The 13854-nt window shown below is 54.3% G+C and overlaps 1 protein-coding gene across 2 annotated transcripts; it reads right to left on the bottom strand.

Moving 5' to 3' along the window:
• Window positions 1–575: 575 nt before the first annotated feature.
• On the bottom strand, window positions 576–10726 carry E4F1 (E4F transcription factor 1). 2 transcript variants are annotated; one of them, XM_037034474.1, is made up of 14 exons: window positions 10473–10726; window positions 7876–8027; window positions 6807–6912; window positions 3982–4175; window positions 3771–3891; window positions 3518–3670; window positions 3259–3428; window positions 2715–2924; window positions 2352–2457; window positions 1992–2209; window positions 1540–1738; window positions 1315–1457; window positions 1174–1236; window positions 576–1101 (listed from the first exon to the last, which is right to left on the bottom strand). In XM_037034474.1, exons 1-14 carry the CDS (start codon window positions 10627–10629, stop codon window positions 745–747), a joined length of 2349 nt encoding a protein of 782 aa, XP_036890369.1. In that variant the 5' UTR covers window positions 10630–10726; the 3' UTR covers window positions 576–744. The 2 variants fall into 2 exon arrangements, with proteins under 2 accessions (XP_036890369.1, XP_036890368.1); XM_037034473.1 differs by having other exon boundaries at window positions 2352–2460; window positions 10473–10725.
• Window positions 10727–13854: the final 3128 nt, after the last annotated feature.

Raw genomic sequence — 13854 nt, 5'->3', positions numbered from 1 at the left:
AATAAAACACATTTAGCCCTAGCTGGTGTAGCTCAGTGGATTGAGCACAGGCCTGCCAACCACACGATCGCGGTTCGATTCCCAGTCAGGGCACATGCCTGGGTTGCAGGCCAGTTCCCAGCAAGGGACTCACGAGAAGCAACCATATATTGATATTTCTCTCCTCCTCTCCTTCCCTTCCCCTCTAAAGATAAATAAATTAAAAATCTTTATAAATAAATAAATAAAACACATTAAAAAAAATAAAAGAACAGCCCCCTTCCCCCTTCCTCACCCATCTGGCTGCTGCTTGCACACATCGTAAGAGGCTCCTAGTCTCTGGGCCTCAGTCCCCTGCCCCAGGGCACCACATCAGGCCTCAGGAAACTGGGGCACAGATCCAGTGGGCAGGGCAGCAGCAGGGGCTGCCTGTCCACATGCCAGTGACACCCACGTGCTGCCAAGGTGTCACCAGCCCCATCAGGAGCACTGGACAGGGTGGCCAGGCATGGGAGTGGCCTGGGCAGGCAGGTGCTGCCAGGGGGGAGCAGCCAGGGCAAGTGGCACCGTGCTGAAGGATTGCTACTGCATCACAGTGGGTTTTCATGTTTTATTGTAAAGCGACAAAAAAATATATTTACACTCCCACATATCTGAATTCTGTGCCACGTGTTTTCCATACTAGGCCAGGCAAAAGTGGGTAGGGCACTCAGGGTCCTTGCCCCTGACCCGTCCTAGTCCAGCAGGACCCCATAGTCGCCCCTGTTAAACAATGACGGTCTGCACCTCGAGCTGGCCCTCTGGTGAGGCAATGACCAGCTCGCCCGCGTGCTCCAGGATCTCAATGTCCTCTGACGAAACCATGGTCACAGTAGCCTGCTCCGCGCCATCTGTCCCTGCGCGGGCAGTAAGCACAGTGCCCTCGCTGATGGCTGAGGCCAGTGTCATGGCCACCTGCTCAGTCAGGCTTTCCGGGGTGGCGATGGTAATGGTGTCAGCAGCAGCCACATCTGGACCCAGCCCCGCCTCCTGGTCCATGGTCACATTCTGCACGATGATTTGGTGCCCCGCGCTGGCCTGGTGCACGATCTGCTGCACCACCTTCATGATGTGGCTGTCCACCTGTGGGTGGCTCACAGCTCAGCCCACGAGTCTCGGCAAGGGCACCAGGCCACCCCTCCCCCAGTCCCTCACCTCTGTCTGGGCACCCTCGATGATCTCTGTGGCTTCACTGGTCTCCGCATCATCCGAGGTGGCCTGTACAGAGAGTCAGAGGTCAACCTTGCCTGCCCCTGGGCCCCAGTCCAGCCCAGCCCAGCCCAGCCCAACACCCACCTCAATGATGTACTCCTGGGTGTCAGCCACCACGGATGAGAACTCGACCAACACAGTGTGCGGGTCCTCGCCAAGGACAGTGGCAGCTGAGGTGGGGCTCTCCTCAGACACCAGCAGCTCCTCCACCTCCAGAAGGCAGCCACCTGAGATTGGAACTCAGTCAGGGCTGAGCAGGACTGGCCAGGGCTGCCCTCCTGCTGTCCCTCACCCCCTCCAGCCCCCAACCTTTTGTGCGCAGGTGCCGGTTCAGCGTGCCATGTTCAGCAAAGCCACGGCCACACTTGTAGCACTTGAAGGGCTTCTCGCCTGTGTGGTGCCTAACGTGCCGCACCAACGAGCCCTTCTCCCGGAAGCCTCGGCTGCAAAATGGGCACACATGCGGCTTCTCCTCCAGGTGTGTCCGAAAGTGCACCTGCTGGGCATTCTGAGGAGACCCACTGTTAGGACTGACCTGGCCTCAGCCATGGCTCAGGCTGAGGCTTTCCCCACTGACCTTTAGGGTCAAGAAAGGGATGGGAATCAGGCCAGTGGGGAGAGGCCAGGCCAACACTGAGCAGGCTGGGGGGAAAAGTGAGACAATGGAGAGCTGGGGAAGGAACAAGGACTGGATCTGGCCCAGGGAGTGGAGAGCTCATGGGTGGGAGCAAAAAGTCAAAGGTCAGGGCTAGAAGGTCCACCTTGGTCTTGTAGCGCTTGCCACACTCAGGACAAGGATAGGGTCGCTCGTCTGAATGAACACGCCGGTGGCCCCGAACATGAGCAATGGTCTTGTAGAGTTTCCCGCAGTCCCCACAGCGGAAGCGGCGCTCATGCACGTGCACCTCCTGGTGCTTCTTGAGCAGGTAGGCCTTGAGGAAGACCTTGCCACACTGCACACATGTGAACAGCTTCGGCCCTGGGGCCACATGCAATGTCAGACCTAGTCCAACCCCTGAGGGCCCCACCCTGTCTGCTACCTGCCCACCCACTGCCCAAGGGGCCATCCTGGTCACTCACAGGCCAGCCATTGCCCGGTACCCCACCCTCCTGCCACCCACCTTCATGGTCCCTTTTGTGGGCCTCTAGGGTGGCCGCTGTTGGGAAGGTTTCACTGCACTGAGGGCACAGATGGGTCCTGGGTACAGCTGAGGCCTCATTGGCCACCTGCTGGGGGACCACAGCACGCCTTCAGCACCCACTGCAGGCTGGGCCCCAGCAGTACCAAGGGCAGACCCATAGCATCCTCACCCTGATGGGCTCCAGCACGTGCCCAGGGGTAAACAGATCAGGGGACCAAGTCACTGCAGAAAGTGACAGCAGGGAGAACAGCAGGGAGACTAGCAGCCAGGCCAGTGTGATAAAACAGCTTCCTCTAAGGTACGGCCCCCAGGAACAAGCTCAATGGCAGCACAGGTACCTACTGTCTCCACCTGCTCCACCTCCAGCAGCGGCAGTTCTGGGGGACCATCTCCCAGGGGCTGGGGACTGGACATGGTGGGAGGGACTGGCTCCAGGGACCCCTCCTCCCCAGTGACCCGCTCAAGAACGATGCCAGAGTTCTGCATGGCCTGGTGCAGCAGGTTCTCCTGACTGTTGTCGCTGGAACAGGGAAGCTCCTTGGGAGCTGGGGGCTGCAGGGGAGGCGGAGGGAAGGAAGTTGGCCAGGAGGTTTGGCACATGGCACCCACCCAAACCCACCACACAGGGTAGACCCAAGGGGCTGAGGGACCCCTGTGCACAACCAATATATTCTCAGGAATACCCCTGAGAACTCCACAGCCCACCCACTTGACCACCCCATCTTGCCCCTCCCTGCCCTTTGGCAGCCATTAGTCTCCCATCACCCATGCAACCAGTCAAAGCCAGGAAGGCAGGCCCAGGTCAGTCCTATTCCCACTGGAACCAGTGCTCAGAGCAAAGCTTGGCACTGAGAAGACAGTGGCCATCATCTCAGAAGACCCCCACCTCTGGGGTCAGGGCTTTCACACCCAGAGGAAGCTCTTGCATCTGGACATGGACTTCATGGATAACAGTGCCCTTGGCATCTGTCACCAAATGAATCACAGGCGACGTCTCCATGGTTTCACCTATCACCGACGATGACGTAATGGTCTCCACGGTGGAGGCATCAGACCCTTTAAGGCAGAACCACAAAAACCCTTGAAGAAACCCCCCCTAACAGGGCAGCTCCAGGGCAGGGACACAGAGCCCTCACCATGCTGACCTGCAGGTACGTCCTCTTTGCCAACAACTACATCCTTGCTCATGCTGAATCGGATTTTTTCCGTGCACGGGGTGAGAGACTTGAGGTGCCGGGTCAGTGCACCTGACTCCCGGAAGCTCTTTCCACACTTGGCACATTTATAGGGGCGTTCATCTGTGGAATGGAGTCAGCTCTGGGTGGGGAAAGCAGGCCTGGAGCCACAGCCCCACCCCCACCTGGATGCAGGGGTGCCCGATGCATCAGGCTAGCTCACCTGTGTGCCGCCGGTGATGCCGAATGAGTGAGCCCTTGGTCCGGAAGGAGGCCCCACATAGCTTACACTCATGGTCCTTACGGCTGCTGTGGGTGACCATGTGGGCCTTGAGGATGCTACCCTGGGGGGAAGGGACAGCGAGGCTCAGGCACCTCCCTGAGCAGGAGGCCTGGCCCCCACTAGCTGGCACTGCCCTAGACCCGGGGCTCACCGTCTTGAAGGTCTTGTGACATAGTGCACAGACGTAGCGGCCGTCCTCATTCACCAGCAGCTTGACCTGGGTCTGCTCACCCTGCCCAGCCAGTTTGGGCCCCTGATGGTCAGGGCTGCCTGAGGCCTCTGCCATCTCGCTGTCACCCGGATCTGCCTCAGCAGCTACAATGACCTCTTTGATGTGACCACTGCCTGAAGAGAAGTGGGTTGGTCTGAGCCTCGGGATGCCATGGACCATATCACCTCCTGGGATCCTGGCCCAGAAGCACTGCTGGGATACATCGAAGCTGCCTGCAGAAGCTCCAGGCCCCGGCAATGTGTCCAGCAGGAAGACCATGGTAGGCAGATACCCCTCCCTTAAGCCAAGAGGAGCACAGCGCTAGATGTGCACAGGTGTCCTGCCACCTCTAAGGGCAATGGAGTGCCCAGTATAGAGACAGTGGACAGGCCAACCCAGCTCACTTGTTGCTTGCCGACACAACTCCCATTAACATTAAGAAAATGCCTCCGGAGTTGCCCACTGGCATCTGTTTTGCAGCAGGCAGACGAGGGACCAGGCTGGAGTGAGTGCTCATGAGACACCTGGGACAGCCTGAGGTGTTTGCACCTCTTGCAAGTGTTGAAGAAATCTGACAATGTGTAAAGCTAAGCTGTAAACATTTCACAGCGTCTGTTCATAAAAATGATCGTGGGAAATGGTTGTGAAACCGCTTCTTTGAAGCCTTCTCAATCAGGCTGGCTGTGTGTTTTGACAAGCCATTCTCTCCAAACAGAAGGGAAGCAGATGACTCGGGGCAAAAAAACAAGGATGTCTCATCTGTGCGCTGGCTGGAATGCCTGACACTTTATTTTTCCTTCACCCCAGAAAGAAACTTCCAACAGGACAGGGATTTGAATTTAGGTGTGGTACAGTGGACTGAAGGGTCACAGAAGGGGGAACAAAAATTCAAGATTGTTTTTCAGAAAGAGGCAGGACTGGGTACGCAACCCCCACACAGCCCCGGCTGACCATGCGTGTGGCCCAGCAAGGACAGAGAAGCCAGCCATGGATGCCAGCAGCTGGTGCTCTAGAACTCTGGCCAACCCTGAGCAGCTAATACCAAGGGGAGGTTTGGGACACCCAGGATGCCTGCAAAGAGAGAAACTCCCAAGTGTGCAGGAGAGGAAGGGTATACCCAGTGAGGAGCCGCCAGAACTGCCAGGCTGCAGGCAATGGGCAGGGTGGTGGGAAGGGGCCTGACTGCAGGGGCATCTAGATTGTAGATGCTGCTACCCACACTCAAGGAACTTCTTTTTCTTTTTCTTTCTTTGTTTTTAATGTTGACACTATTACAGCTGTCCCCCATTTCCCCCCTTCTGCCCCCTCCACCCAGCTCCCACCACACCCCTGGCCTCCTCCACATTGTTACCTGTATCCATGGGCTATACATGTATGCATGCATGTCCTTTGGCTCATCTCTTCCAGCACCCCCCATCTGAGATCTGTCAGTCCAGTAACTTGTTTTTCTATGTGACACCACACACCCCAGAAACCAAACCTGACACCAAGCCAGAGCATGGCCCCACCTCCCACATGACAACATTCCTACCCCAGAGTAGCACCAGGTGCATATCCTTGTCCACAGGAATGTCAAGGGAAAAAACAGCAGGGAGACAAGGACAGGTGTTCCATTACCTCCCTGAGGCGGGCCTTGACTGAACAACCTGCTCTGAGGTTCCCCTCCCCCAGGTCTCCTCCACCACACCTTCCTCCTGCCCCATATGGTTGCAAGGGCTTCCCAAGGTCAAGTTCCACCTGTTTCCCAAACCTGATTCCTGTCTAGCTGCTCACCCACTCATGCATCTGCCAAGGTTACTGCCTAGAACCAGACAACCACCATTTCCTTCCCAACTTCCCAAGGTGTCAGACCCAACCCAGCCTCCTTCTGCTGCTGTGCACACGCCCAGTTCCCAGCTCCCTCCACCTTCCCCAGCCCTGGGCTGCCCTTTGAATGGTTCCCCCTGTGTGCTGGCCTGTCTCCAATTAATGAGGGTGTGAGCCAACCCAGACCTCTCAACAAGCCCTCCCCTATTGCATATTGGGAAGCAGTTTAACTTAAAATAAGTCATCAAAGAGAATAACTTGGGCCCTGGCTGGTGTAGCTCAGTGGATTGAGCACAGGCCTGTGAACCAGAGGATCGTGGTTCGATTCCCAGTCAGGGCACATGCCTGGGTTACAGGTCGGTTCCCTGCAGGCCAACTCCCAACAGGGGATGCATGAAAGGCAACCATACATTGATGTTTCTCTTCCTCTCTCCTTCCCATCTAAAGATAAATAAATAAATAAATAAATAAAATCTCAAAAAAAAAAAAAAAATCCCCAGTCAGGGAAAATACAAGAATCAGCCAAATTAATGCATAAATAAGTGGAATAACAAATCAATGTTTCTGTCTTTGCCTTTAAAACCTATAAAATAAAATTAAAACTAAAAAAAGAGAGAGAGACTGACTTGGCATTGTATGCTCATAAATGCTCATAAAAGCTTTGTGAGAATCAGGGCAGGAATCGCTACGCCACGCAGGAGAGTGAGCACTAGGGAGGTGAAGGCCAGGGTCAGACAGCAGGCCAGGGCCAAGCTGGAGCAGCAAGTGCATCCCATGCACACCCCACCCCGGACCTCCAGCGCCAACTGTGGAGGGGAAGCAGGAACCAGGGGGTGGCAGAAAAGTGGGGAAGATTCTGGAAGGACCAGGGCAGAAAGAGTTTAGAAAAACAGCCAGAGAACAGTCACATTTCAGGGCTGAAAGCCATGAGCAGACAGCCTGGGTGGGGCCACACTTACCAACAATATCAGGCGCATGGCTGATGTCCGCTGTCAGAGCAGCTGCCTCCACAACAATGTGAGCCAAAGTGATGGGTTCCTCTGGGCTTGCAGCTGCTGGGACCACCTACCAACAGGGGACACAGGGGACTCATCTGCAGGGCTCCAGAGCTCCCTTGGTGCGTAAGAGCTTGGGTTTATGTCCATGTGGGATGTCTAGGTGGAGGCTTTCACCTACTGCAAGAGGACTACTGCTCTCAGCCCAATTCCCCCTGGCCCAGGGTGTCAGCCCCAGCCCCAGGAGTGGCCTAACTCCTCTGGCCACTGAGCACCAAGGACCCTCAGGGAGGACTCCAGAAGGAAGTGATCACAGTTCCAGCTCAAGCTCAGCTGGCTGTGCGGGAATGAAGGGGATGAAGGTAAGCACCTACACCCACCAGCCCAGCCCCCATCATGGGTCAAAGGGCAGGTAAAGAGCACAGGATCAGAGTGAGACAACTCTGAGCCTACTGTCCTCTAGGCTACTCCCCATGGTGATCTGAGGCAAATGACTTCTCTTGGAGCCTCCTTTCCCACCTCCCTATGAGGATGACAACAGTGCCCACTGTGCAGGGGCGCTATGGACCTTAACTGTGTGTGTACAGCCCCATGGGGCGCAAAGCAGTGGGCCATTTTTGTGATGAGGTGGCGAAATCCACCAAACCACGCTTCATTTGTAGGATCCCCAAGAACTATGTGTACAGGACAGCAGACTGACCAAAAGTACAAAAGCCACCATGATACCCCGAGGCCAAGACAGACCCTTGGGCTACAAGAAAGGAGGGACCACAGGCCCCGACTGTCCATGCTTCAGCCAGAGGTGGCTGGGCCACCCAAGAAGCCCCAGAGCACCACCAGGCTCTTGGTGGTAAGGTCTGGACCCTTCCTCACCCAAAATCAAATGCCTGCCCACCCCAGTTTTATCGGGAACCAGATGCAAAGGTCTGTCTCAGCACACCACCTCCTCCTCCTCCTCCTCTTGCTGCTGCTGCCAGGGGAGCCCAAAGAGGAGGGGAGCACACCCATGCATGTACATGGGTGTTGGGCTTACCTCCTGGTCCAACAGTGCAGCGGCCACAGGGGTGGCAGGCAGGGCCTCCTGGGAAGCCCGCTGGCAGACCTTCTGGAGCTTGTGCTGAACAAATTCCTCCAGGGCGGTGAACTCCGCCTGGCAGCGGCCACATCTGTGCACATCATCCTCATCTGTAAAAAGCCTGAGGTCAGTGGGGCTGGGGACGGCCTCCAGCCCCAGGCCAAATACACCCAAGGGTAGCATCAGAACCAGAGGCACCTGCCCTGGCCCTCCTAGAAGTGCTGAGAACACCCTCAGGGGCCCAAAGTGCAAGCCCCCACCCCCTGGAGGTTTGCACAAGCAGCACCTACCAAGGGAGCAGCACTGAATAGGGGTGAGTCCCAACTGTACACTTAGGCTGCAGGGATCAACTGAGGCTGTTGTGCCCGAAGGCCCCACCTCAGAGATGAGGTGGGGGAGGCCAAAAGAGTAGTTAGAAGGTAGCCCTCTAACTACTTGTCCAATACAGTTTGGGGACAGTGGTTTACAAGGTTTGCATGTGCCCTTGGGCACCTCAGTGACTGTATCTGTAAAATGGGCAAATTCATTTCTTATCTGTAAAATGGGCAAACCCAATGCGGGGTACAGTGGAGGGGGAAGAGGTGCTGATGCCCACAGAGCCCTGGCTAAGAGGCAGACCCTTGGGAAATGCAGAAGAGAGAGTGCCCTGGCCCGTAACCACTCTCCTCTCACTCTGACTTGGTGCTTCCTTGGTTCCAACAGAGAGTACCTCCCTACTCTGGTAAAGATGCCCATGGTGGACCTTCTCAGAGGGGGCTCCATGCTTTAGGGTCATAGTAACTGAGCCCTTCACCATCTGGGCTGACCAGCCAGGGCCTGCCCCTGCTTCTTATTGAGTCCCTACCATGCTCCAGGCACTTCACTGGGGATGTCACCAAATCCAGACAGCACTCTGGGGAAATGGAGATGACTATTTCCACTCTAAGAAAACAACTTGAGAGGTTCAAGGCCACTTGGGGCAAGAACCTGAACCTGAGGGTCTACTTCAGACACCCAGTTACTGTTTATTCAAAGGGATGGGGAGGTGTTCCTTCTGCTTCTATAAAGTCCGCCAGTTTCCACCACCTCACATGCAGTCCCACATTAAGATCAAAACCAGGCTTGGCTCACAGGAGAGCAGTCAATGTCTGTTGAATTAATGGGCAAACAAAGGGCCAAACCACAGCCATGACTCGCCTACAGGCCCCCGGATAAGAAGGGCAGTCCCATCCAGATGGCTCACAGTCACAAGTCAAGCACTGAAGTGACTGACACCCTTTTAACCTTCCCGGCCCACTCACTGAGTCTGACTCAGCATCAGGGTGTTGCTGTTGAAGGAACTCCTGCCACAGAAGGGAACATACCCAGCTGCTACACTGAGACAAGGCCATGGGCAAGCCCGGCACGGCACGGCAACCTCCAAAGAGATCCCCCTTAAAGCCCAGCCTATCCCCTGTGGTACTGCTCCTCCCCAAGCTGGGATAAGGAGTAAGAAAACTGTATGGAGAATATGAGCACTGTATGTATTTGGGGACTAAGACCACCAACCCAGTATCACTAGCTAACTGCCTCCTGTCTGGCCCAGTCTACAGTCTCACCGGTCAAGCTCAGAGGGCAGAGACCGTAGTTCTATTTCCAAAAGTTACATCCCTGTGAATGAGCCCTCAGTGTGACCCAGCACTGTTCGCAGTGATTTACATGCTCTATTTATTCTCACCACTGTCCTATGAGAAGACAGGACACAGAGGTTAAGGGAGCATGTTGAGCTGTCACACAGTCCTAGCATTCAATCCAGTCCTTGCTACTTACTAGATGGGCACCTGGACACACTTTCCCATTTTTGAACCTTGCTATTCCTCACCCACAAAATGGGAATAGTAACAGTAACAGTGTCCAGGTTTGGTTTGAGAATGAAAAAAACTGATTCAGGTTAAGCGCTTGATACAATTTATCAGCAGCAGCATCTCCATTTTTTTTAAACAGGAAATAGAGGCTCAGAGAGGTTTGCGGTCACCTGCCCAGGATCAAATAGCTAGAAAGTGGCAGGTCTGGGACTGTGCCCGCATGCTGGCTGCAGTGCGCCGGCTCTCCTCCCCCGCAGCCTGGACAGAACCCAAACCCTAGAGAAACCCGAGGCCCTGTCCTCCTGGAGGCCCCAGCCACACTCTAGCCGGGGCCCTAGCAGCCCACCAGGTGCCTTAGGAGTGGGCCCCCAGAGGAAAGCACAGCCATGCCTAGACAGCAAGACGGAGAGGGGCCGGGCTGGCAGTGGAGGCGTTCGTGGAGCTCTACACACACGGACAGCCCCAGAGGCTTGGGCAACTGAGTGTCCACGAGTGAGCACCAACTGGGGCCCATGGGGCTAACTGGAGCCCCGCAGGTGAGGCCTGAGAGTGTGAGGAGACCCGAGGCTCGTGCAGGGCTCTGAAGGGTCCCATAAAGACCCGGGAGGTCCGCAAGAAATCCGGGTCTGGTAAAGTCAATAGCGTCCGCAGCCCAGGTCATCGGAGCCTCCGCCAGCCCCGGGAGTAGCAGCCACCATCCCGGCCGCGCCCCGCCCCATCCGGACCTATTACCTTCTTCGTTAAACGGAGCCGGGAGGCCAAGGAAGCCGGCAGGGGCCAAGGCCGCCGACGCCGCTGCGACCCCGCCCTCGCCAGCTTCCCGCCTGCCTTCGGCCGGAGCTTCTGCCGTATGGGCGGCCGTCACCCGCACTGCCATCGCGCCCTCCATGTCGCAACGCGCCACAGGAAGATGGCGGATTTACGACCGTGTCGTCATAACAACGGGCCGCGCCGGAGAGAGCAGGGGAGAACGAAGTAGGATAGCGAGGTGGGGCCGGGGTGAGTTTGATGGACAGGTGGTGGGGCGGAACTTACACCCAAAGTTGATGGGCGAAGCTTCTTACAGGGGCGTGGTTACGGTGGAGCGGACTGACAAGTCACTGACAAGTGGCGGGGCGGGTCCAGAAGAAGGCCCTCGGAGCTCGGCTTGGGTGGGCGGTGCAAGAGAAACGGAAGGCTGGGGCGAGGCCGGGAGAGGCTGGGCTGGGTTCCGGAAGTTGCATCAAGGCGTGAGAGCTGGGGGATAGGACTAAGGCGGGACGGTGGCGCCATCCGGCCATCTTTGACAGGGCGCTTCGGACCCAGTCCTACCGCCGGGTTCCGAGCATGAGAAGGCCGCTGCCGCGACACCGCTTCAGGTCGGACCGGTAGTGTGGTGCCCTCTGTCCATCGACCCCCTCAGGTGTCAGAACCTCCCGTGGTGGTTTCCCGGGTCATGCAAGAAAAATCGAGTTTGGGATGGCTCATGCATAGGTAGCTTCACTAAACCTTTTATTCTTCTGTATATTTTCAAAGTTCTGGTAATTACACATAAACTTTATCATTAGTGACATTTAGAACATTCACAATGTTGTGCAACCATCACCACCATCGAGTTTAAGAACTTTGTGGTCATTTCCAAAGAAAACCTGTACCCATTAGCAGTCACTCCCCATTCTCCCCTCACCCCAGCCCCTGGTAACCATTTTCTGGATTTACTATGTTTTTACTATAATCCATTTTACTATGGATTTACTGTGTCTGGACATTTCTTTCTTTTTTTTTGTAAGATTTTATTTATTTATCTTTAGAGGGGAAGGGAAGGAGAGAAGGAGAGAAATATCAATGTATGGTTGCCTCTCATGAGTCCCCTGTTGGGAACTGGCCTGCAACCCAGGCATGTGCCCTGACTGGGAATTGAACCGCGATCAGATCAGGTGGTTCTCAGGCCCGCGCTCAATCCACTGAGTTATGCCAGCCAGGGCTGGACATTTCATATAAACAGAATTACTCGTGGTCTTTTGCGTCAGGGTTCTTTTGCTTAGCATGTCTTCGAGGTTCATCTAGGTTTTAGCACGTATCAGTACTTCATTCCTGAGTCAGGATAGTAAAAAGCTAGGAAAATTCCTTGGTAAGCGGAATGGGGAAACAGCTGAACAGAAGGTCACCTCCCTAGAGATAACGTCTAGGTCTCAGTTGTATTTCAACTCCAGACCCATAAAAGCAACAAAAAGTCTGGCAACTCCAGGCCTAGCTGTAGTAACTAATGACCCCCTACCCTGGTGTTGACTAATCAATGGAGACCACAGTCCTAAAAGGGCACACCTGGAAAAACTGATGAATATTTTATTGAAATAGCTCCTAAACTCTAAAACCCAAGACCCAGCTAACTCTTGTTCTCCCTCTGGGCAACACACCCACACCTTCCTCTTTCCCCTCTACTGCCCCCGTAGGCACGCATCTCCTAAACTCTAAGAGAATCTAGGAGACAGGCAACCAGGAGAGCAAACGGCAGTGGCATCTCATCCTGGGCTAACCCTCTGAACTTGTCTACAGGACCCCTTATTTTCTGACTTCTCATTGAGCCAAAAGTAGCTCTGCCTAGTCTCCTGTTGCTTCTTCCATCCTAGGCCCTTCCTTGTTTCACTGTCCCCAGCTTCAATAAAAGCACTCTCATAGTCACCTGGACTCATGAAATCTTTCCTGCACTTGTGAAGTCATGAATTCACATAATATAGGCTAGCTGTAGGCAGACCAGTCTGGGCCCAGTCCCCTTTCTGATAACAACTCCTTTTTATGGCTAAATAATAATCCATTATATGGATACATCACTTTATTCATTCATTACATTTGGGTTGTTTCCACGTTTTGTACTATGCCAGGGTAACAATGAAATAGCTTTCTGCAAGGATCTTGCTCACCATTGCAGGGTTTTAAGCAGAGGGGGTGACACTAAGCATTTCAGAAGAATCCCGCTGACCGCTGTGCACAAAAAGGACCTTGGGGCCACAACAGACACAGGAAGATTCATGATGGATGGTTTCTGAGAGGAACAAACGGGAGAAGCAGGTGGTGGCTTGTGGAACACATGGGATCTAGGAGGACCAGGAGGGCACCTCACGTGACCATGTGCTGAGAAGTAATAAGGAAGCTAGCATTGGAGAGGCAGGGGAAGCCTGAAACACACCACCCTGACAACTGGTGAGAGGAAGAATTTCAGAGTCAGGACAGCTGTGTGTGGGCGGACACAAGGAAGAACTGGGCCAGGTAGACAGAGCTGGCCCTGCTATGTGCTCCAAAGTCTGTGGAAATGAGTTGTCATGCGGCAGGCCAGAGCCCTGGGCCCTGCCTCAGCTGGAGCCCAGGCAGACCAGCAGACACAGGAATGCATAGGCCTAAGTCCACTGGAAGGCAGCAAACTGGCAATGGAAAAGGTAGGGAAGCCAGAGTTACACTTCCCCCAGATGGCCTGTTTTTCACTCTGCCCTCAGCATGGACTCCTACTACACACTGTGTTTTCCAGTCAATGTTGTGTTGACTATTTGTGGCCAGAGCCTGAGAGGAACGCCATCATCCTTTATGATGGCTGTTCAGTCTCCATTCCCTGAATGTACTTTTTTTTTTTTTTAAAGAAATCCCTGAGCCCTGGCTGGTGTAGCTCAGTGGATTGAGCGCGGGCCTGCAAACCGGAGGATCGCAGTTCAACTCCCAGTCAGGGCACATGCCTGGGTTGTAGGCCAGTTCCTGGCAGGGGAGACACGATACATTGTATGTCCCTGGCAGAGGCAACCATACACTGATATTTCTCTCCCTCTCTCCTTCCCTTCCCCTCTAAAGATAAATAAATAAAATATTTTTTTAAAAAGATAAAATCTTAAAAAAAAAAGAAATCCCTGGATGTACTTTTATTTAACCAGTCCCACATTGAATATTTAGGTTGCATACAATTTTATTTATTTATTTTGCCACTGAGTCTTTTTTCAATTACCTTTTTTGGGGGTTTTTTTTTTTTTGGCTTAGCTCTTCAGAAGTGGTAATTTCTGTGAAAATTCAAATTCAGTAGCTACTTCTATTTTCTAAATCTAGGCCTGGCTGGTGTGGTTCAGTGGATTGAGCACTGGCCTGTGAACCAAAG

Source organism: Sturnira hondurensis, unplaced genomic scaffold (genome assembly GCF_014824575.4).
Source record: "Sturnira hondurensis isolate 20B ecotype Veracruz unplaced genomic scaffold, ASM1482457v3 Scaffold0022179, whole genome shotgun sequence".
NCBI classification, from domain to species: Eukaryota; Metazoa; Chordata; class Mammalia; order Chiroptera; family Phyllostomidae; genus Sturnira; species Sturnira hondurensis.
This window is presented reverse-complemented; position numbering and strand designations above follow the sequence as displayed.

Bases quoted from the DNA above. Each gene is read 5' to 3' on its own strand.
- E4F1 (XM_037034473.1), bottom strand. From the start codon at position 10,629: ATGGAGGGCGCGATGGCAGTGCGGGTGACGGCCGCCCATACGGCAGAA. The intron at 4,176-6,806 runs GTAAGTGTGGCC...ACTTCTCTTCAG, and splicing joins CCATGCGCCTGATATTGTTG to GCAGTGGTCACATCAAAGAG. The intron at 2,210-2,351 runs GTGGGTGGCAGG...ATGTGGCCCCAG, and splicing joins CCACAAAAGGGACCATGAAG to GGCCGAAGCTGTTCACATGT.